Source organism: Vipera ursinii (genome assembly GCF_947247035.1).
Source record: "Vipera ursinii genome assembly, chromosome: 2".
NCBI classification, from domain to species: domain Eukaryota; kingdom Metazoa; phylum Chordata; class Lepidosauria; order Squamata; family Viperidae; genus Vipera; species Vipera ursinii.
In genome coordinates this window covers 152,034,778-152,059,353 of record NC_139513.1, presented here as the reverse complement: position 1 = coordinate 152,059,353, position 24,576 = coordinate 152,034,778, and the positions used below count along the sequence as shown (strand labels likewise).

The 24,576-nt window shown below is 41.4% G+C and overlaps 1 protein-coding gene across 7 annotated transcripts in view; it reads left to right on the top strand.

The window, feature by feature from the left end:
- Positions 1-24,576, top strand: part of SLC11A2 (solute carrier family 11 member 2) — a 63,575-nt gene that overhangs the window by 33,276 nt on the left and 5,723 nt on the right. For 6 of the 7 annotated variants that reach the window (XM_083353050.1, XM_083353048.1, XM_083353051.1 and 3 more), the window contains 9 exons: positions 1,927-1,994; positions 2,237-2,392; positions 3,119-3,277; positions 5,087-5,173; positions 6,094-6,213; positions 9,172-9,321; positions 13,326-13,399; positions 15,927-16,080; positions 20,426-20,479. In XM_083353050.1, the coding sequence (XP_083209176.1) occupies positions 1,927-1,994; positions 2,237-2,392; positions 3,119-3,277; positions 5,087-5,173; positions 6,094-6,213; positions 9,172-9,321; positions 13,326-13,399; positions 15,927-16,080; positions 20,426-20,479 (1,022 nt within the window). Of the gene's footprint in view, positions 1-1,926; positions 1,995-2,236; positions 2,393-3,118; positions 3,278-5,086; positions 5,174-6,093; positions 6,214-9,171; positions 9,322-13,325; positions 13,400-15,926; positions 16,081-20,425; positions 24,462-24,576 lie in introns of those variants that run through there. The other variant, XM_083353049.1, reaches the window with a different exon arrangement.

Genomic DNA, 24,576 nt, shown 5'->3' with positions numbered 1-24,576 from the left:
TGCTGAAATGACTCAACGTAGAGCCCCTTGGGCCTTGCCTGTATTAGCAGCTGTCTGGCAGCTGCAGTGGGAGAATTTTAGGTTTTATTCTCTCCCCCCCCCCCGCCCTTAGAGGGCTAAATCTGCAGCTCTTCCATTTAGGTAGGATTGCAGGCTCTTTGTGGGAATTGTACCATTGATTATAGTAGATTCCTGAAAGGTAGGGGTCTCCAAACTTGGAAACTTGGAAGTCTCCTAGACCTCAACTCCCAGAATTCCTCAGTCAGCGAAGCCAAGTTTGGAGACCCCTGCTCTAAGCATAGAAGCAGACCCGAGGCGTGAGAGGCCCTGTTGATGGGAGAAATGCAAGCGACAGGGAGAGGGGAGAGAATGACAGGAACTGAGTGGGGTTGGCAAGACGGGATGGTGGTAGAAATGATGGCGTACGAATTGCAGCATCATGGCACAAACTTTGCCGCTTTGTAGCTATGCCGTGATATTGCATTCATGTACACAAAGGACAGAACTTGCACCATAATGTCACACTGCACCTTTTGAGGAAAACTTTGGATTCAACAGATCCTTGTGGCAGGAATAGATAGCTATTCTCTGCTCCTCTTTGAGCAGGAGTCACTTGTGTGCATGTGTACACCCAGGGACATGTTTGGCCTGACCCACCAGCTTGCAGTAATGTTAAGCTCCTCAGTGTAATATCCATAAGTCTCAATTTAGTTTTATGATATTTCGGGGGGGCTCCATAACCTATCTACTTTTTTTGAATATAAATTCACCCTTCACCTCCCCGGCAATAGCCATAGTGCCAACATCATGTTCCCAGAATTCTAAATGCATCCCATGGTGAAAACCACTCTGTGATTGACATACACTTAGATATGTTGCTTTTTTGTAAACCTCTATATTATTGATCTGGAAAGGTAGGTTTTTTTATTCAGCGGTTTTTTTTCCTCCTGACTAAATCTGCATAAGATTAGCTTTGTCCCTTTGCTCATAGTCCATCTAAGCTAGTGAATCTATTAAAAGGAGTACAACAAAATGGCTTGTGAATGTTGCAAGATTCTGGTACCTCTTTCAATGAGCCATGCAGTTTTCTCTCTGTGCCACCTCATACCTTGTGGGAATATCTTCCACTCACCTGGAGTTTTGTCTCCTACGATAAAGGAGTTGGCTTTTTTTGTCCTTTCTGTGCCTCTGCCTCATAGGTATGTGCCTACTCTTTTCTTCCATTCCCCTCAGTATTAGCCCAGCTTCTGATTTTGGGGGGAGAGATAGACAGACAGACAGACAGACACTAGATAGATAGATAGATAGATAGATAGATAGATAGATAGATAGATAGATAGATAGATAGATAGATAGATAGATAGATGGCAGACAGACAAACAGACAAACAAAATTCTTGGAGGGCTTTGCACTCATCCACTGGTATGGATTTTTCCCAGGAGTATTAAAAATGGATCAACTGATGATAATACTGAGTTGACTTGCCTGGGCTCAAATGCTAAATAGGATTGGTCCTATTGAAACATGGATAGCAATTCCAGGATCGTTGACTAACTCAGAAATTTGGAAAAGACATCAAAGAAAAAGAAAAAACGGGCCAATTCCTCCTCTACTGGTGTCAAGAAATTGCTTGTATATATCAGTGGAGTTTCTAGCAGTTAATCTTGACTCAAAGGGGTTTACATTTTGTGAGATAATGCTTTTTCTATCCTGGTGGAACAGGATACAATGGTCTGAAGTGCTAAGTTGAGTGTATTTTAACTGCTGATCTAGTTTTGTCCCAAGAATATAATAGTTGCATTATATGTATGTATTTCATTGTGATCATTTAATGAACTGAGCATATTTTATCAATCTGGCTAAAAACAATCTTAATTATATTAATGGGCTCATATTTATTTTCCTGGCTGTGTATGTCTCTTTTAGGTCTGAGGAAACTGGAAGCATTGTTTGGCTTCCTCATTACTATCATGGCCGTCACGTTTGGATATGAGGTAACACTGCCTTTGTATATATAGATCTTTAAAATGAACAGTGCAGCTTTTGAATCTCCCATAAGCATTTTCCTGTCTTTTGGGCAAAATACTCCCTCCAAAACTAAAGAAACATTTTGGGGCAAAACTTCATACCACTGCATCTATGGGGTCTTTTATAATGGGACTCTGAGGTTTGCCAAGGACGATGCTAATGCCAATGTCACCCCCCCCCCCGATACCTTCTCATGTTTCTTCTGCAGTATATAACTGTAAAACCAGACCAAGGGCAGCTGCTCAAAGGGATGTTTATGCCTTATTGTGAAGGCTGTGGGCCTGCCCAGCTGGAGCAAGCTGTTGGGATCGTAGGTGCTGTCATCATGCCTCACAACATGTACCTGCATTCTGCTTTGGTCAAGGTAAGTGTGGGTTTCCTCACAGAAGCCCTTTGCACCCCTGTGTTCTCTCTCTCTAATGCCGTAGTGCAGAGATGGGGAACTCTGGCCCTTTTATGACTTGCGGACTTCAAATCCCAGAATTCCTGAGCCAGTAGGACTTCTGGGAGTTGAAATCCACAAGTCATAAAAGGGCCAGAGTTCCCCACTCCTGCTGTAGTGAAATCACAGTCAACATGCATGCCCTTGTTTCTTCTTGGACAATGGCCATGCTTTCACCACAGTTGGAAATTCCACTAGCGGGTTTTTCCTTCAGAATTTCCAGCCCATGGAGAGCACTAGAGTAGCAAAGAGACTCCTGGTTCTTCTTAAAACGACTCCCTCTACAGCAGAGGTTCCACAAGCCTCATTAATGTAGATTTCCTTGAGAGCCAGTTTGGTGTAGTGGTGAAGATGCTGGCCTAGAGACCAGGAGACCGAATTCTAGGCTTCCCTTAGGCATGAAAGCCAGGAAGGTGTAACTTTGGGCCAGTAGCTCTCTCTCTCAGCCCAACCCACCTCACAGGATTGTTTGGGGAAAAAATAGGAGGAGGGAGGAGTATTAGATATGTTTGCCACCTTGAATTACTTGTAAAGTAAAAAAAAGGCAGGGTAATAAATAAATGAAAGTAGTTGAAGATAGAAAGGAGGAGGTCATAATTTAGTGAAGCTGCGTTTTGCTGGCTGTGTGAATCGGATTTTTCTGTTTAGTCTCGACAGGTGAATCGGGCCGTAAAGAAGGAAGTTTCTGAGGCCAACAAGTATTTCTTCATTGAATCCTGCGTTGCCCTCTTTGTCTCCTTCATCATCAATGTCTTTGTTGTCTCAGTCTTTGCTGAAGCTTTTTATAAAAAGACGAACCAAGATGTGGTGAGTTTCTTCCTTCCTTTTACGTTACATTAGTAAGCAATAAATGCTCCTTTATATTTTCTGAGTCATTGCCCGTGGATTGCAAGGGTTGTTTTAAATACTTAAAAAAAACCTTACTTACATTTGTTGTTGTTGCAATTTAAAAAAGTAATACAGAGAAAACAAAGAAAAACAAACAAAAGAAAAACAGTAATACAGGTGGTCCTCAGGTTATGACCACTTTGTTCAGCGGCCATTCAAACTTAACAATGGCGTTGAACAAGGAGGACCTAAAATGGGTTCTGGCCATCACAGTGTCCCATGATCATAATTTCTGACATTCCCTACCCGCTTTCCACATGCGAAATCAATGGGGAAGCCATCAGGAAATTGCAGTTATATGAGGCCTTTGCTTAGTAACCCACATAGTACTCGTTTAATGATGGCAACCAGGACTTCTAGAACTGTTATCACTAAGCCATGAAGTCACATGATATCATGCCTCAACACTGCATGGCTTAGTGACAGCAACTCCATTCCAAATTGTCACCAATATTGCAATATCGAAACAAGTAAAGAAAAAATTAAATAGAAAAAAATAACATACCAAACTGATATAACTAATTATCCCATATTCATTTAATCAGTTAACAATGTATCAAAATTATCCATGAAATTGTCTATGTTTGTAAAATATAATAAATTTATGCCAAAGGGAAACATCCAGTATTATTATCATTTTTTGCGTAGTAGAAAAAACTTTTTCAAAGATGATTTACATATTTCTTCAATTCAGTGTTTGATATCCAGTGTAATACTACATTTCCAATCTCTCAATATAATTCCTTTAGATATTCCCCATGCCCAATATAAGCAAGATTCTTCAAAAAAATGTTCAGGTTCCCTAATTTTGGAATATAATTCAAAATGACATTGATCTTTAATTTGAAAAGATTTCCCCATACAGCCACTTTTATATTTGTGCTGTTTTTTTTAAAAAAAAGGACATGACCAAATCATATGAGTTAATGTACTTTTCAATTTCTTAAGTGGTTCTTTCCTTTCCTGCTCAGTTATTGCTTCCCTTCCTTCAATCCAGCTTTGTTGCTCCATTTTCCCTCTCTTGCCAATGTTGTTACAAATTTTCTTTACACCATCTGTATCCTGTTTCCTTCTTCATTTTGTTTGCACTCCTGATTTAAAAGAGGAGGATGAGTTGTGCGTATACTCTTGCGTTTCTGTGTGTTTGCAGGATTTGTATGTGAACCTCAGCTTCTCTTCCCCTGCTTTTAGAAGGGAGAGTTAGTGGAGAGAATTAAACCACTACAGCAAGTACTCAGGATAATAGAAGACAACCCCAAGTAGGATTATCAGCTCCATGTAACCAAGATAGGATGCTTTACAATAAATAAAAAGCAATAACATTTGTGGTGGAAACAAGTAATCTGTCAAACACTCTTTGCCTCCCCTTTCCCCTTGCTTGGAAGATAGCACCTGTCATATTCCCTTTTTGCTTGGGCTGGTCTTTCAAGACCAATGAACAGATAAAAGAGCTTGAGGCTATACTGGAAGGACAGCCTCTTGTGTGTTTCAGGTGTCCTTGAATGTCAGCAGTTCCTCCTCCTCCTCCTCCTCCTCCTCCTCCTCCTCCTCCTCCTCCTCCTCCTCCTCCTCCTCCTCCTCCTCCTCCTCCCTCCATCATCTCTATCTCCATTACAGGAGGGAAAGGTCAATGTAAGCCAGAGTTCTTGGTTGTTATTCTTTTAAAACAGTTTTGTGCCACAGGGGTCTCTTAGTTGTAAAACAAAATGTCTACTTGTATGTTCACAGCATGACATCTGTGCAAACAAAAGCTTTGCCCAAGCTGTGCTGTTTCAATCAGATAATAGCACCCTGGAAGTGGATATCTACAAAGGGGTGAGTGAAAAGCTTCACATGTTCAATTTAGCAGTAGTTAAAGATCCATGTGTAATGGCGCTTGAATTTCCGAATCAGCCTTTGAATACCCTGAAGATATTTCTAAAATTTCTAAAACTTTACATTGGGAGGAGGACAAATTCAGGTAGATTATTAGTCTGTAGAAAAAGTACCTTTATCTACTAATTCAAAGATGGGCAGTACTGATGGATTTCCCAGTATCCTTTATCACTGGCCCTGCTAGCCAGAGCTGATGGGGGAGGGAGGGAGGGAGGGAGAGGGAGAGGGAGAGAGAGAGAGAGAGAGAGAGAGAGAGAGAGAGAGAGAGAGAGAGAGAGAGAGAGAGAGTGAGTAGAGGGGGCTGGCTGATAACAGAGTAAGTGGGAAGATGAAACAGATCTGTGAAAAGATCACAAGCTCTTCCAGTTCTGCCTTCATTAGCACTCCAAAGCAACCAAACTGAATGGAAGTTCTATCAGGAGACAAACATCTACGAAATAAAGTAGCTCCAGATGTTTCAGTACCAAAATTGGCACTTTAGTCGTTACTTGCCTTCTGGGTATCTCTCTCAAGATCAAGAAAAATATTTTTCAGTACAAGGCATTTGTGAGCCTTCTGTCCCTACCATCATAACTGTAGTCAGGTTATTTTGTTAGGTTTTCCATCCAAAGGAGCAATACAATTATCTGGGATGGGCTTATGAGCAAAGTGTTGTTCTTGGCCATGGTGATATTTTTTGGAAAATAAGCATGTGCACAGTAACTAGCATGCAGAGTCAAGTCTCTCTGAGTAAATTGGCCCTTGCTAATCCAAAACGGTGATTTCATAAAATGTCACTTTGCATTAGACTGCTGACATAGGAGGCTTAATCAAAGGTTTACAGCTTCATTTTTTTAAAAAAGAACTCTTTTGTGTTTTAGGGAGTAATTCTAGGTTGTTACTTTGGCCCTGCTGCTCTCTACATCTGGGCTATTGGCATTCTTGCTGCAGGACAGAGCTCAACAATGACAGGAACTTACTCTGGACAGTTTGTTATGGAGGTATTTTAACCTTTTAAAATGTTGACTTACATTTGACTTATCTTCCCAGTCCATAACCCTAGAGGTTCTGCAAAATTAAAGTGATAGGAATCTGAGGATGTTGTCCGGGTGGCTCAGTTCCCAGATGCCACAGCCAGGAATCTTTGTGATATGGACACTTTCTTAGTGGAGAAAAATTGTACGCTGACATTTTCCCTTTTTCAGTTGGGAAAGTTCACGTGATCCTTAAGCAATGTGTTTGTCCTCCCTCCCTGACTGTTGTGGTGTCTTGTTTCGTAAACAGATTTTTTTTTATGCAGCGACCGAGGGATGCTGAAAACTTACCATTGTTAAAACTGAAGCAAGGAAATAAGAGATGAGCAACTTCAGAAGGATTGGGAGCATGTCTGTTGAAACTGCAGAGCTTAGGATGCGATTTCTAAAAGGGGCTTCGGCATGTGTCAAGACCATGGCAGTAGCATCTGTCTGTAGTTCCTTCAAAAGCTAATTGTGCAAAACTAGGAGAAGATGCAGCTGCTTTAAAGGGTTGTTGACTGATGCTACCTCCCTGTTCCCAAGCACGCAAAAGGATCTTTGGAAATGGAATCCAAAGTGCTACTCAGCCCTATATATGTATGGGATATGGAGCTGGATCAGTGGTGGGATTCAGCCGGTTCGCACCACTTCGGCAGAACCGGTAGCTAACTTTTTGTTGCCCAAGTCCAGAATGGACTTCTGGAAGCGGCATCCACACAGAGAACTGGTTGTTCACCTATTTGAATCCCACCACTGGGCTGGATGAGGGGTATCTTGTCTTTTAACTTTGTATTTTGTATTGGTATGATTTTAAAATGCCCTGTAAACCGCCCTGAGTCCTTCGGGAAAGGGCGGTATATAAATCTAATAAAATCTAAATCTAAAATCTATCTTTTTCAGGCAGTTAAAGGACACCATGCTGGGTAAAATGCCCTTTTTAGATTAATCTGTGGAGGAAATGCCATTCAAGTGTTTTCCTTATGACACCAGTTAGGCTGCCATTCATCAGATCTCTTTGCCTTTGTATAAGTTGAGTTGTTCATAGGGCTCCCAAAGACTTCAGCCTACCATTTGCCTGGTCCTGTGCCCGGTTGGCTTCTGCTGACCTGTGCCCAACTAACAATTGTCAATCCAAAGCAAACTACCTACTTCAGTTTTCTGTTCATTAAATTAATTAATTTGGAATTCAGTTTGCAAAGAATTTCCATAATTAAAACAGAATAAATTAGGTACTTAAAACAAACCAGGAGGGTCCAGACTTAGCAGAAGAGCGGTTTTATGTGTAGGTCTGATCAGCAGCAAAGGCAGATAAAACTGGGAAAAAGTCCCATTAAAATCCCCCCAAAACTGCTACCTGCCAAGGCTGACAGCCCTGGATCAGATGAACCAGAAGGAGACCATTTGCTACAATCCCGCATTTCTATTTTTGTTAGGTTGAAACAGGTCACGCACACTAAATTTCCTTACGCCTTGGTCAAACCACTGATAAGTGGTCAAGTACACCATCTGGCTTTGATGTCATGTCCAATAAATTGCAAGCATTTAGTATAATTTAAGGGCAGGTTCCCATTCTTCATAACAACCCCCTCCCCCTCAAAGTAGGTTAGGATTAAAAGGTAAAGGTTCCCCCGCATATGCGTGCTAGTCGTTTCCGACTCTAGGGGCCAGTGCTCATCTCCGTCTCAAAGCCAAAGAGCCAGCGCTTGTGGCCGGCATGACTGGATGCCAAAGGCGCACGGAACGCTGTTACCTTCCCACCGGAGTGGTCCCTATTTTTCTACTTGCATTTTTACGTGCTTTCGAACTGCTAGGTTGGCAGGAGCTGGGACGAGGAACAGGCGCTCACTCTGTTACGCGGCACTCGGGATTCGACCCGCCAAACTGCCGACCTTCTGATCGACAAGCTCAGTGTCCTAACCCACTGAGCCACCGCGTCCCTTAGGCAGTATCAATAAAGGGATCTGGGTACATTTGCCATTGGACAATAGGTAGGGTTGATCCCCTGCAATTTATTACTATGAAAACAAGCTGCGGTAGCTTTATTTGCCCCCAACTTGCTTTTTGCTGAGTCATTTAGAGATCTGGGGGGGAAAAAATTATCAACCTGGAAATAGAACATTCTGGAGAACTCTACAGTGTTCCTCTTCTCTCTGCCGAACCCCCTTCCAGTTTCCAGGGTCAATTTGAGGGTTTCCAGAAGGAAGTCCTCAGTACTGGAAGCAGCTTTGGATGAAACAGAATGGGCTTCAGGACCAGATCCAATTAATTTTAGTTTAGAAAATTTAAATTCTGGACACTGTCAAACTGCCTCCTGCAAGAAATGATCCAGGAGGAGCGTGGGCATAATATGGAAGAAAACATTCCAATGTTCTTCAGAATTTTCAATTCCTGGCTTGGAGAGTTTAGCATATCTCTAGCACTCATGTGTTTCAGGCCTTATTATTGAACCCAACATTGTTTAGAATAAGCTGTGCTTAGGTTTAATTCCAAAAAGGGTGCAAATGTTGCAGCTGAATCTTTTTCCATGATTGCCCATCAACTGCAGAGAGCTCTGAAGTGTGTTGCACAGCAAGACGGTTTGTGTTCTCAATACAGTTCATTTGACAACTGCAAAATAACTGCTTCAGGCGGAACAAGGCCTTGTCTGGACCTTGCCAGGGACCGTTTGATTTGAATATATATTTTATTCATTTAACTTGATTCGCCTCACTCTAACCCTATTTTACCTCAGCCTTAGTTTATACATTTAATTCTGCCATTTTACTCTAGTCTGGTTAATAACTGCAAAAGTACTTTGACTTTGCCTGCAGAAAGTAAAAGAGGTTGTGAAATTTGTAGTCAGACATGTTTTCTGCCCCAGCAGGAGATACTACTTTTCCTCAGTATTTCAGTAGACTGTGTCTCTGTCTGAATGATCTCTTCTGATCTCTTCCTTGTTTTCAGGGATTCCTCAATCTGAAGTGGTCGCGGTTTGCTCGCGTGGTTCTAACCCGCTCCATTGCCATCACACCAACTCTTCTGGTTGCCATTTTCAAAGATGTGGAACACTTGACCGGCATGAATGACTTCCTCAATGTCCTCATGAGTTTACAGGTAGGGGGGCTCTAATTAGCCGTGGTTCTTCTCCCCAGAAAAACAACAGTAGGGGTTTCATCTGGGCAACAGGGCAGATAGTCCTAGACCAGGGGTAGGCAACCTTGGCTCTTTTATGACTCGTGAACTTCAACTCCCAGAATACCTGAGCCAACATGGCTCAGCTTGAAACCCTCTCCCTTTCCCCTCAGCATGGCTGGCTCAGGAATTCTGGGAGTTGAAGTCCACGAGTCATAAAAGAGCCAAGGTTGCCTACCCCTGGTCTAGATCTAATACCATGATTGGGGGGGGGGGAAAGGATATAAATAAAGGATAACTACTACAGGTAGTTCTCAACTTGTGACCACAACCGAGCCCAAAATTTCTGTTGCTAAGCGAAACTTTTGCTAAGTGAGTTTTGCCCCGTATTATGATTTTTCTTGCCACAGTGGTTAAGTGAATCACTGCAATTGGTAAATTAGGAACACACTTGCTCAGGGAAACTGGTTTCCCCATTGATTTTGCTTGTCAGACGGTCACAAAAGGGGGTCACATGACTGCAACCGTGCTAAATATGAATCCGTTAATAACATCTGAATTTTGATCATGTGACCATGGGGATGCTGCAGTGGTCATAAATGTGGAAAATGGTCATAAGTCACCTTTCTCAGTGACATTGTAACTTTGAACGGTCACTAAATGAACTGTTGTAAGTCGAGGACTGACTTGTACTGTCAATCCAGTGAAGGATGTTTGGCAAGTAAATGGAAATACGTTGAGGCCGTCTAACAATACTAGCCTCATTTTTTTCCTGTGTGGAAACAGGGAATGAGTGAATTAGTACATTCGGTGATATTAGAAATGGCAACAAGAAAGCCTTACTTAAAATGAATGGCTCACCAAAACAATTCTACTGAAAAAGTCCTGAAAATCCTAGTTTTTTTGTCACTTAAGGATTAAAGTCTTGTGATGGCATGCAATGGGATATTTGAGGGGGTCCTTGGTGCTCTCTGGGTTTGGTTGCTTTCTTGCAGACATTTCATTACCCAATCTAGGTAACATAATCAACTAGAACTGATTAGCACTGATGAGCTTGCCTAGTTTGGGTAATGAAACATCTGCAAGAAAACCACAAAGCTCAGAGATCACCAAGGACCCCTGATTACAACTCTGAGCTACAAATATTCTCCTTTAAGGGGATATTTTTCATGGCCTTCTATAGCTCTTGACTTTGCTCTCCAGAATTACATTAGAAATCTTAACCTAAGCTTATCCAGTAGTATTGGTTCGGTTTTCTTGGGCGCATAGCTGGAAAGGATTTTGGGTGCTTAGAAAATCCATCTCATGTTGATTTTGTTTACATCAGGGCTACATTATGTGAAGCAGAGAGATCATTTTATTATTTTGTGAAGTAGGAAGGGTCTCCTCTCTCCCCCCCTTCCCCCCCCCCCGGCCAGGGACAGCTGCTGCCTTTTGCAGATTAGAGCTGAGAAATGGTGTAGGTAGGAAAATGCAAAAAAAAAAGTGCTAGGATTGGGCTATGCTGACTTGTAAGACTTGCGTGAGAGCATTCTTTTGTCGCTGTTCTGTTAAGAAGAGGAGGGTTTTTTTTCAATGAAATCAATAAATCAGTGGAAATGCAAAGAAGAGGAGGGTTTTTTTCAATGAAATTAATAAATCAGTGAAAATGCAGTTAATTCTTGATAAGTAATTAAATTTGATGAATCGAGAACATTTGGACCCTCCTCAAGCATACTATATATCAAGTGCAAGTGGAAATGTCTTTTCAGCGGTTTGGGAATTATCAACGCTAATCGTAAGAGATTGGCTGTCTTGTGGTGAAACAAGGCTTGTGAACAGCCTAATGCGCCAAACCAAAGCTAGATCTTACTTGTGAATCATTCTAGTTGAATTTCTGCTTTTTTTATGCCTGCCTTTTCTAAGGCAATAAACCATAACTATGGCAAATCCGGTTATCTCCCTTTCCTCTTGCAATTTTCTCAAATGTTTATTTCCCAGTAGGAAGCTTTCCCACTTTGTAATTTTGAAGCCACTTAATACTCTCACTTCATTATTCATTCTCCGCTTTTATGTTCTCCTTTGCTTGAACGTGGAAACATACAATACTGCCTGATTCATATTCCAAATCTAGAGCTAAGCCATTCCCAAGATGGATAGGATAGGATAGGATGGAAATAGAATAGAATAGAATAGAATAGAATAGAATAGAATAGAATAGAATAGAATAGAATAGAATAGAATAGAATAGAATAGAATAGAATAGCTTTATTGTCATTGTGTATGCCACAACAAAATTAAGTGCTGTCCACAATGCACACTTCACACAAGTAAAAACCACAGATAAAAAAAAACCACATACATTATATACACACATCCTTCACAATCTATTCACCATTGCGCTGCCCCTAATATTGCCCTTCAATGTTGCACTATACAGTAGTATTTAATATGATTACAGCTCTGGCGTTAAAAACTATTTTTCGTCGGGGGGAGGAGAGGGCAGTCAATAATCCTCCGGGCGATGGTAATGACCCTCTGGAGCGCTTTCCTATCTGTTACGGTGTAGTTGGCAAACCACACACAAATGCAATAGGTAAGCATGGTCTCTATGGAGCAACAGTGGAAGGTCACTAGCAGTTTTTCATTCAGCTGTTGTTTCCTCAGAAGTGTCCAGAAATATAATCTCTGCTGGGCCTTCTTAACCAATGCTATAACACCAGCACTCCAGGTCAGGTCCTCCTTTATGTTAACGCCCAGAAACCTAAAGCTGGCCACCTGCTCCACGCGGTCTCCGCTGTTGATCAGGGGCTGAATGTCTGATCTATTCCCTCTATGATTTGCTATAAGCTCCTTGGGTCTTAGTGGTGTTGAGAACCAAATTATTGTCTCTGCACTAGAAGAGCAACCTCTCCACCTCATCCTGGTAGGCAGACTCATCCTCCCTTGGAGATAAGCCCCACCACTCTTGTATCATCCACAAATTTAACAAAAATATTGCTGGGATGAGTTGGGGGTGCAGCCATAAGTGTAGAGGGTGTAAAGTAGGGGGATCAATACTCAGCCCTGTGGGGAGCCAGTATTAAGAATAAAGGCTGAGGAGATATAGTTGCCTAATCTAATCCTCTGAGAGCGGCCAGACAGGAAGTTCATAACCCAAAGGCAGATTGAATGTGAAAGTCCGAGGTTGACAAGTTTAGACACCAGTGTGTATGGAAGAATTGTGTTAAATGCAGAGCTGAAATCTACAAAGAGCATCCTTGCATAGGTCCCCCGCTGCTCCAGATGAGTCAGAGCAGTATGGAGAGTGAAGGCTATGGCGTCCTCTGTAGAAGATTTGAGATGAGGGATGAGGGAGAGAGACCACTCATTGTCTGATTGGGGAGTGCTGCTCTTACGAGATTGGAGTTATGTTGCCTTTATTACTAAATGTTTTTCCCAATATTGAACAAAGTTTACTCTTCTGTAACTTAAAAACCATTAGGTCCAATCCTGTCCTCTTTCTGAGTTGCTACGTTGAACTAGCTGCCTAATTGGAAACTGAGCAATGCTGCTATTTATTTCTCCTTCACACACACACCCATTTTGTTCCCCATTGTCCGAGGTCAAAAAAAGTATGGCAGAAGGGTCTGATGTGACGTGTTCAACCTTGCAAAGAGCTTTGGGAACTTTGGAAATAGGAAAGAAATCTGAATGGGTCCTCGCTATAGGATGGATGGCCCACACTTAAGTGCCATCTGTATCACACCTTATTGTTGTGGTTGCCTACATGCAGCTGTCTAGTGTTATGGGGACCTTGGTGTAAAGGGACAGTAGTGCTTCTGTTCAGTTCCTAGAAGATGCTATATTCAGACCTGAAAAATCTTCAGCAGTTAATGTGAGAAAAAAGCTTGAGCGACTAAGTCGTCTTTTGGAACCGCTTTCAGCTTTTTGCATTTACAGTTCATTACTATACCAGCTATAACTGACCCCTTTCCGGTGCATAATTTCCTTTTCTTCCTTTCCAGCTACCCTTTGCTTTAATCCCAGTCCTCACGTTCACTAGTCTGCGTCCGGTGATGAATGACTTTGCCAATGGCCTGTAAGTATGAAGAAAGGCACATGTGTTGTCCACATCTGGAATGTATTGAGTGTTATATTGGATTGAGCTTAGCTGTTTCCTTAACACACATCTCTGACTTTTTTTTTTCATTGTCACCATGTAATAGCATGGCCTGCAATGACCACCTATGTTTTAAGCACGTTGTGTCCATTCCAAGAGGTAGACCAGACTTAATACCAATCATGAATATTAAAACTACTTTTATTATAGTAATAGAATCTTGCAATGCTTCACCCTAAGAGAACTGTGTGTGTGAGAGTGTGTTTGTGTCAAGTCTGAGATGTTTTTTCAAATTACATTCCCAGTTTGGACTCCGATTGTTTCAGTGAAGCTGTTCCTCAGTGTTATTCTCACATCCCACTACACACTGAGAGTGCACTTCCTCTCTGTTTTCTATCTGCCAATGGCAGAGTAGAGTTTGTATTATAACTAGCACTGAACACCAGAATGTATTCATTTGCAATTATTTTTCAAAAGATGGAATCTAGACTAGCAGATCATAGGTAAAGGTAAAGGTTCCCCCGCACATGCGTGCTAGTTGTTTCTGACTCTAGGGGCCGGTGCTCATCTCTGTTTCAAAGCCGAAGAGCCAGCGCTTGTCCGAGGACATCTCCGTGGTCATGTGGCCGGCATGACTAGACGCCAAAGGCGCACGGAAGGCTGTTACCTTCCCACCGTAGTGGTCCCTATTTTTCTGCTTGCATTTTTACGTGCTTTCGAACTGCTAGGTTGGCAGAAGCTGGGACGAGTAACAGGCGCTCACTCTGTTATGTGGCACTTGGGATTCGACCCGCCAAACTGCCGACCTTCTGATCGACAAGCTCAGCGTCCTAACCCACTGAGCCACCACTTCCCTTCAGATCATACACTAATGCAAAATCTGCAAAATGGATGCTTCATCTTTTTCAGGGTAGATGTCACCCTGAATCTGCACTTGGGTGTAGATTTTATGACTTTTTGCAGATTGGCAATTGACACACAGGACTTCTAGATTTGCTATATAAACATCTTAGAGGATCAAAATGCCTTTCAGTAACAGAAGAAAAGTTTGAATCCATGCCTAACTATCTCATGCCTAACATATAGAAAGAAATATTTTCACATTTTTGTTGTAGCAATAGCACTTAGACCTATATACCGCTTCACAGTGCTTTATAGCCCTCTGTAAATGCTTTACAAAGTCAGCCTATTGCCCCCAACAATCTGGATCCTCATTTTACTGACCTTGGAAGGATGGAAGGCTGAGTCAACCTTGAGTCGGGCAGGATCGAACTGCTGGCAGTAAGTTAGCCTGCAGTACTGCATTCCAAGCACTCCACCACCGCGGCTCGTCTTTATGCTTTTGCCAAACGTTGCATTATTTTCCTACTGTAAGCGTTGCAGAGTTTCAATCCATAGACTTCTAAGTTATTTGGTGTGTTTTTTAAAAATCCCACAAGGCACTGATTTCGGCGGTTTTATCTATTGTGCATTTATTTTGCAAACATTGGGTAAAAACGGGAGTGTAGGATTCCTGGGCGATGCAGTGCAATTTGTTTGGCATGCGTGAGGACTGTATCTGGGTCTGGGGACTGGAAGACATGAAAACGAATATATCAAAGATCTAGATTGCCGGCCTGCGGGATGGATGCGTCATGCCGAAACCACGCCCGCCCCAGCTCCAGCAATGGGGGGAAAGTCGCAATACATCATGACATGTCATGTGACGTGAGTTTGACACCCCTGATCTAGACGGTTGTGTTTGTCAGGGGAAATGTACTGAATGACTGAAGGTTTATAACTAAACGTTGAAGAAAAAAAAACAAAGCAAAAAGTTGAATTTGGGTACATCTTTTAAAGATAGGGAAATGTTTGAAGAAGATTTAAGACATGCAAGTGGTGGTAGAAAGGTAATGTTTTCTAGCAACTTACGTACAGGTAGTCCTTGACTTACGATCACAGTTGAGCCCAAAATTTCTGTTTTTAAGTGAAGAGATTTATTAAGTGAGTTTTGCCCCATTTTACAACCTTTCTTGCCACAGTTGTTAACTGAATCACCGCAACTGATAAGTTAGTAACCCGGTTGTTAAGTGCATCTGGCTACCCCATTGACTTTGCTTGTCAGAAGGTCTCAGAAGAGGATCACCTGACCCCAGGACACAGCAACTGTCATAAAAATGAGTCAGTTTCCAAGCACCTGAATTTTGATCACATGATCATGAGAATGCTGCAAAGGTGGTGAAAAACGACCGCACGTCACATTTTTCAGTGCCGTTGTAACTTTGAACGGTTACTAAATGAACCGTTGTAAGTCGAGGACTACACGTAGTATGGTGCAAAGAATGAGGATTTATCATTTTTGCCCACTGTGCTGTGTGGTAGTGAGGGATTGGTATGTCAGAACAACGGAAATCCAGTGAGAAATCCAGTGAGGAACTTAAACTGTGTATACATGTTTGTCAACAGTTAGTCTTTAGTAGTTATTTTTTTCTCTTTGTAAATTTTTGTGTTTTTTTTGGTCTTCTAGGGGCTGGAAAATCGCTGGGGGAATTCTCATTGTGATCATCTGCAGCATTAACATGTACTTTGTGGTGATCTACGTGACTGCCCTGGGACAAACAGTGTTGTATGTATGTGCTTCAATTATCAGCGTTCTCTACTTAGCCTTCGTGGCATATCTGGTGAGTTAGTGATGGCTTACACACTCTTTTGCTTTCCTCACGGGAGTTTTCCCGTGTTCCCTTAGCAGTGATTTCTTTAGGGATTTTTCTGTTTTTAACAAAGGCAGCGGTCAGACTGGGTCATAAGAGCCGTAGAATAGTCCCTTGGATGAGGCCAGAGCCCTTTTTTTTTTTTTTTAGGATGGCGTTTGGTTTCTCACAGTAGCCAACCAGATAGGAACCGACTTCTAGAGGAGGTAGTGGGTCAATCATCAGCAACTGAGTTTAAACATAATTGGGATAAGCACACGTCTATCATCTGAAATTAATTAATTAAAAAGAAAACAAAAACTAACGAAACACTCAAAGGGCAGGCTCAGTGGTCCACTGGGTCTTTTTCTGCCATCAGTTTTCTACGTTTCTGTGTTACCTGCCAGCTACCTCTGCCTTGCTGTGGTCCACTGCCACTGGTACTTGAAGTAACACTTGAGTCAGTTAGTAAGCAGCCATCCCCCACGGACCTGCATTCCATGAATTCATTCAGTCCTCTTTTAAAGTGGGTTAGTGGTCATCGCCATATCCTATATCTTGTGGCAATGAATTCCCTAGGTCAGGGGTCAGCAACCTGAAACAGTGAAAGAGCCACTCGGAACCGGTTCCCTCACAAAAGGAAAAACTGGCAGCCGCAAAAAATGTGTGCGCATGGGTGTACATGCGCGCATGCGCAGAACAGGGTTTGACTGAAGAGTGGAGCCAAGGCGAGATATGCACCTACCCTGCATATTTGAATTGATTGGTTGAACATTTTTAGTCCCACTTTTTCTTTTGGACTGCACATGGCAGAGGACTGGGAGCCGCAGGAGACGGCTAAAAAAGCCGCATGCGGCTCCGGAGCCGCAGGTTGCAGACCTGTGCCCTAGGTTAACAGTGCATTCCTTTTTTTTCTGTTTTAGCTGTCCTTTCAATCAGTTCCATTAGATGACCCTTATATAATGAGAGAGGAACTAACAATTATCTTGTCCATTTAATAAACCTCCATCAGCTGCTCTTCTGTCACCTAATTTTGAAGCTAAAGAGTCCCAAACAATCCACTCTTTTCTCATAAGGCATGCTTGGCTGAGGAATTCTGGGAGCTGAAGTCCACAAGTCATAAAAGGGCCAGGTTTGAAGACCCCTGCCTTACACTTTTTCTATATCAAATACATCCTTTTTTAAAAAAAATGATGGACAGAACTCTACACAGTATTCCAGATACATTTGTATAAGGGCGTTATATATGTTGACAATTTTATTTCCCTAATGAACAAAAGTATGAAATAGGTCTTTTTTTTAGAGCTGTTATTCATTGAATGGTCCCCTTGAGCCATCTACTATGGCTCCAAAATAGCTACAGGCAGCTTAGTTGCATCAGTGGTTATGTGCAGTTGAGGCAGGAATTTTTTTTTTAATATAAAATTTTTGGCAGCCCATTTTACCACAGGGTAATTCTGGGCAGTTATCTGAATGTGTATCATGTTACACTTACATAAAGTTAACCACATCTTTCATTTGATTGTCTGTTCACCTAGTCTACAAAAAATCTTCCAAAGTTCTTAGAGTTATCTCAAATGTGCTTTTTTAATAAATATTAATTTTCTAGTTTTACAATCAAATACTTAATAGACAATGTGTTGTCTGGGTCCATTAGTAGCTCAGTGGTATATATTAACTTCTTCAATCTAGGTGCCTTTTCACAAGGCAACTGGACTTGCTTTTTTTTTCTTGGAAGATGTTTCACTTCTCATCCAAGAAGCTTCTTCAGCTCTGACTGGATGGTGAAGAATGGAAGGATTTATACTCCTTGCAGGCAGCTGATCATTTGCATTCTTTTAGAGAGTCGTTGAGGCCACCTGGAGGTTTATCTGTGTTGACAGGGTCACCTGAGTAGTGCAAATGGGTGGGGAGCCTTCTTGGAACTGCTGAAAGGATGTGTGGTAGACTGGAGATAGATGATGTCATATCCCATTTGCACCGTGAAAAAGCTGCCTCACCTTTGGGATACAACTATGACCTGGATGACTGAGAATCTCCATAGACCAGACATGTCAAACTCGCGATGTCACAGTTTTTTCCCCATTGCCGGCAATGGGGTGGCCGCGGTTTCGTCGTGATGCGTCCAGCCCACGGGCCAGCAGTTTGACACCCCTGCCATAGACATTCTTAGTCAGAGCCTTTTGGCATTGATACCCTTCTAAACTAAAGGGCCGGTGCTCATCTCCATTTCAAAGCCGAAGAGCCAGCGCTTGTCCGAGGACGTCTCTGTGGTCATCTGGCCGGCATGACTAGACGCCAAAGGCGCACGGAACGCTGTTACCTTCCCCACCGTAGTGGTCCCTATTTTTCTACTTGCATTTTTACGTGCTTTTGAACTGCTAGGTTGGCAGAAGCTGGGATGAGTAACAGGCGCTCACTCTGTTACGCGGCACTCGGGATTCGACCCGCCAAACTGCCGACTTTCTGATCGACAAGCTCAGCGTCCTAACCCACTGAGCCAGTGTTCAAATAATGCACTAGGGAAATGCTGGTTTTCTATCATGCTCCAATAGAAGTCTGATCATATTTTTTTAGCTATATCAGTTACCTTTTTTCTTTAGTTATATAAAGTTACCTTTCTACCTATTCCTCTTTTCAGAAACGCATATATTCTCTTAGAGAGGAAATGAGCTAGAATTGTGCAGAGTATGAGAAGACAAGGCAGCACGTGTACTTCTAGAAACTAATGGCTATGTTTACAAACCTTGGTCCTTTTAGAAATAATTCAGTGGCCTTGTTTGAACAACTTCTAAACCCAATTCCGGGTATTTGCCTGGTCAAGTGATTCAGAAGAAACAGCCAGGATGTGGCTTGGTAAGGACAGGGAGGGCCAATTCAGAGCTAGTTCTCAGTAACTTCAACTGCAGTTGATGGGTTGATCGCTCAAGCCGAAGTCTCGAAGGGAAGACTCTTTCCAACCTCTCTTCATTGCTTCCCGCTCCCCCTCAACTCTCACTCCTGGTGATATCTACCTATAACAAACAAAATGAGGATCAAAGAAACAGCTTGGCTGTAATTGTCAGCCTAGAAACTCAAGGACATCCAGGGGTAAACATTATACATTACAGTTGAGGAATGTCACCTAGTTAAATATTGCCTGGCCATGCAATCACAATTGGAGGTGCTCAGTGACCAACCTGCAGTTACAATATTGCAATATCTTGCAATTGTGCCCTTTCTTGACAGCTTCCCACAAGCAAAGCCAACGAGGAAGCCACCAGGAAATCAGGGTGATGTGGGATCCTGGCTTAACAATGGCAGCGGGGACTGCTAGAACTGCCATTGCTAAATGTTGTGATTACTTAGCTTAATGCTTAATGACCACTCTGCTTGGTGCAGGGGGTTTCTATCCCAATTACCATTGTTAATTAAGACTGCCAGTATTGAGAGTAGAAATGTCTTGAGAACAGAAGAACTTTATCTCGCAAGGTCAAACCAGAGCCTCCATTTAGCCTACTATTTGTTTTACTTGGGCCAGCCACTTGACCGGAAAGCTCAGAGCTTGGAAATGAAGACATCTGGTGTCCAACAAAAGCCTATGCTTGGAGAAAAGGCAACAACTTAAGAGACATCCAAAACAAACTCTCAGACACGCTGGGACAGGGTTGAGAAATCTGTAGCCTGGCAAATAGTTGCTTAATCACAATTCCTAGCATTGCGCGTTGTCTAGAGGAAGTTTTGTCCATCAGCATATGGAGCATCACAGGCCTGCTTTGTTTAATGACTGCAACATACATGTGTGTTGAGGTTGATTAAAAACAGCTTTACTGATTTGTGTGAGTTGGTTCGCAATCAGAGAGTTACGTATCCATATGGTTGACTAGGAAATTGGTAGGAATAAAAAAGCATCTATTTATAGATGATGAATTTTAGGTTTGCAGCTGGTAGGAAAAGGCTTCCTAGGGTAGGTAGGCAGGCAGAGTCATAAAAATCTTCCCAGGGAACCTTGGCTGAAATAAGTCAATCAGGTTTGTTTCTTGCCATGAATAATAACAAGTGCTGCAAAATAAGCATTTTGGGGGGTTTTTTTTCTGTCAGTGCTGTCCTTCTCCTTGACCGGAATCAGAATTATAAGTCATTTCTGGCTCATGTTTTGAAGTCTGCCTGCTGATGCTTCTCTCTGAAATGACTTTGGGAGGGGAGACAGAACAGAGTTGTAGGGATGGTGGGGGCTTCATAGAACAGAGCAGGAGGAGAGAGAATAGTTGATGCCTCTCTGATTTGCTTGAGGAGAAAAATATTTTGGTCTTTTAATAAATGCACCATTAATTTGGGATTCTTCTCTCTTTTTCAGAGTTGGCAGTGCTTAATTGCTCTCGGAGTTCCCTTCCTGGCTTGTGGGCATACGGTAAGAGTGACAAGAACTTTGCTAACTGAAGATGTGCCTTCAGCAGCAGTTAACTAATCACTGTGTCTACCGCAGAACAAGTAGCCATCAGGGCCAGTGCGTTTCTATGGTTTACTTTGTAAACATATCCAAATGTATGTGCAATTTTGCACAGTGTTAAAATTGTGATAATGGTGTTTAAAAATTATTGCATGTATATGAGAAAAGCTTATATGTATTTTTCCTCGTTAAATCCTCAACAATCACACTCGGGAGAAAAATTAATTGATTCTCTTAGCACTGGATTAGTTCTCAGTGGAGATCTCTGTATGCTGCTAAAAGCTAAGATACTTTATAATTTAACCAAGAAGCTAATATTTCACTCCAGTTGAGACTCATCGGATTGATGTTAATAAACCTAATGGCACAAAAATTATATGTCATAAATTGCCCTTTAATAGAATATTTCTTAACATCTGTAGTAGGAATACAGATATCTAAGTTTACTAGTTGAAAGCAACCATTCTTTGGAACTCAGGAATTAATCTTTGTTCACATTCTGTGCTTCAAGCGACAAAATAAATTTCTGTAAAGGCAATAAAGCTATGGGTGGGGGAAGTATCTACCTGCCTTAAAAAAAAAGAGAGAGGGCAAAAAAAACCCACCCCTCCTTAAATCCTAATCATTGTCAAGCTTGTTTTCTATATGCCAGGGTTTTTTTCTCCCAGAGGACAGTATTTGAACCCAGAGTTAAGACTTTATCAGCAGTGCTAGATAAATCACTATCAGTGAATGAAGAGGAGCAAGAATCTGGGGGCAAATAGCCCACCTAATTAATTGAAACCCATGGACCACTCCGTGGTCTTTCAGTGATTACATAAGTTGGCTGGGGCTGTATGCCGATACCAAGTGGCCTCTGTGCCAACAACAAGCTCTCTGTGATGCCAGGCTGAGCCGTTTCCCAGCTAAGGTGCAGCAGACATTGCAAAAATAACTAACCATTTACAAAAAGTGGACACCCTCTGGTTAAACAGATGGTCAGACTCTTTAAGCATTGGAGTCGAAACCACGAAGACCTGCATGATTATAGTGGGGAGATGAAGCCTGATCATTAACTGCAGAGAAACTGCTTGCTTATAAGATCAAAAACAGATTTAAAAGAGAAGAATTGTGTTCAGAGTTTACAAATATTTCCCCCTTTTTGTGTGTGTGTGTGTGTGCTTTAATCCTCATTTGCTCAAGCAAGATCGTGTTTGTATTTCCTGTCATTCTTTATAGCAGGCATGTTTATATTAAGGAAGGGTTTCTGGCTGTCAAATCACTTATCTATGGGGATATGAACCTTTTCCTTGAGCCAGAAATCTTCCTGGCGTGAAATATAAGCATCCATTTTAAAAGCATATGCTCAGCTAAGAATGTGACTGTATGTTATAACTGGCTCAATCTTGCTCCCTCTTGTCATTTTCACTAATGATTTACCTACGTTTATGTTGGTTGCCCCATTCCTCAAACAGTTGTTAACAAAGCATTGCAAAACTATTTACTGATATTATAACAGTGCTCTCAGGGAAGGGATAAATATCAAGAGATAGAGAGATCATATAAAGAACCGAGAACATTTCATTCCTGAGCTTTTGGTCAAGATGGACGGCAAACAGCTTTTAATTCATGTATATATTCTTCCCCAAGGATCTTACTTAAAGATCTTACTATCTATCTTACTTAAGCTTGTGCAGTCTTCCCTGTCAGGCCTCTATATAAGATGATATGTTGGGGCTATAATTCCAGAATTCCCAGTCTTTGCAACCAGTAAGCAAGATGACAAAGAATTCTAGGATTTGTAGTTCTACCACAAGTGGGAGCAGCCAAATGAGAAAAAAAAAACAACAACTGGATTTTCCTACTACAGTTTGAGCAGAACCACCTTCATAAAGTACAATATACTTTAAAAAGAAAGTCCTTCCCGAGTCTGAATGGAGGGGATTGAGTCTTTTAAGAGCGGCATTGAGCAATAATTCAGCCTATGCCAGCCTGACACTATACAGCTCCTATCTTCCCCATCACATCTGCAGGGAAAAGGTTGGCGAAGACTCGCAAATCATACTACTGATGTCCAAATGCAACCTTGTGATGAAATTAATGTTTACTTGTTTACTTTGCTATAGTTGAGATGGAGGTACTAACTTTTTGATATGTATGTTGTGAATTATCTTTCAAATTCTGAAGAAATTCCTAAATTCAGATATTAATTGATTTGAACAACATGTTCCTTATACATATTATAACACTAACTACTACACTTGACTAAAGAAAGACTAAGTTCATTATGGTATAATTGTCAGAACTGAATGAAGCACGTAAGCAAAATATCTTCTTTGAAGACACTGTTTCAGCCAGCTGTCCCATTTAGCATCAACACCAAGAGATTTGTGTTTGTATTTTTCCACTTTTTAAAAGTATTTATGATAAATCTTGGGACGACTAATGCATTTTAGCAAGTTTAATTTTTCTTTTTTTATTATTAAAAGTGGGACTGCTCGGGGTCTGGGTTAAAGCTACATTGTGCTTACTTCATATAGATTTAAAAGAGGTGATTTATCATTTTTCTTTCCAAGTATTTATAAGTTTGAAAAGATTAAGATTTGTAACTTTTTATCAGAATTATTCCAGATTTCCTGATCCGTCTATGTCAAAAGTTACATAGTTAAGCAGACTCGGATTCTATTAAAACCCTGAGCTGCTTAACCTTGAATTAAGCAGAGACCCTGAAATAGTAATACATAGTCACTGTTGCATTTTGTTGGCTTGAATGGGAACAGAGAACCCACCTAGCTGACCGTAGCATTTCTTATTAAATGATATTTTCCATGCGGAAGGGTGCAAATGCAGGAGAACTGTAGGCTTGATTTGTTGGCTTGCACGCTGAGTCTGTGGGAAGAGTTCAAATATTAGAAGGGCCATACTTGTAAAGGTTTGGGCCACACATTGGCTGCTGGGGGAAAAAAACTTTGCCTGGAAAAGGTAATATTGAATACGCAAGGCTTTGAATGGAATTTAACTGGAATCTTCACGCAACTCTAGGTTGGAACTTGGAGGCGATAAAGTGCGCTACTTTTGCATGCATGGGACCCCCTTGAAACAAATATATCCTCCTACCTCACATATCTAAATTGAAACAGTGACTGCACAACATTTCCCATCCATTTTACAATTTGCTTTCCTAGTTGGTGGGTGGTGGTTCCTATTTTGTTTTCTTTTTTAAAGAAAACGCCCATGCCTACAAAGTTCATAGTGTTCATAGATCAGTAAGATAATTCCTACTCAACAAGGGATCATTACCTCCACTCACTAGAAAGGAGCTTATGCGGGACTTAAGATTTGATGGAGAAGCACCCGCTTCCTGTTGTAGGCCATGTAGATTTGCTGCAGCAGAGTACTACGTTTTTAAGAGCAATTTGTTTGATCATCTCATAGCTCCATGTTGCAGTTTGCTGGCTTGTGTATTTAAAACCCTTTTACTGTGTATATCATGAGAAGAAGTTTGGCATGTGTCCCACTCCCATCTAAACCAACAGCAAACACTTTATCGTAATGCTTTGCAGATTCTAAGGATATGTCTTGCATTATCTGTGTAGACGTATCAAGCTTTGTATTGTGTATGGATGTTTTCTAATTTTGTTAGCGTTATAGTTTACACTGAGGCTGGTTGGGTATTTCTGCTGTTTAAAATGGTCAGCAGATTCTCAGCTGCTCTACACTATTTCTACGCACTTTAAACTTGTAAGTTCTCAGAAGGAAGATAAACTGCCTCTTGGGATGTCAATTTCTGTCTGACACTATTTGAATATAGTACGAGATTTCAAAGAACAGAGAGATGTAGCAATCATGTATCAAAACATTTGAGCTACATAATGGCTTGTATAATGTGAAACAAATGTCTATTTTTATCTGACCTAAACCAATCTGTATACCTAATTTTGATTAAAAAATGGAACATTTTTCAGCTTGGGTCTCTTTCTTTTTAAATTAACATCATGAAGATTATCTAATTCAGGCCACAGTATCTTTCCCAAACACACATGGAAAACATTTAATAAAGGGTAGCTACATGCCCTCCA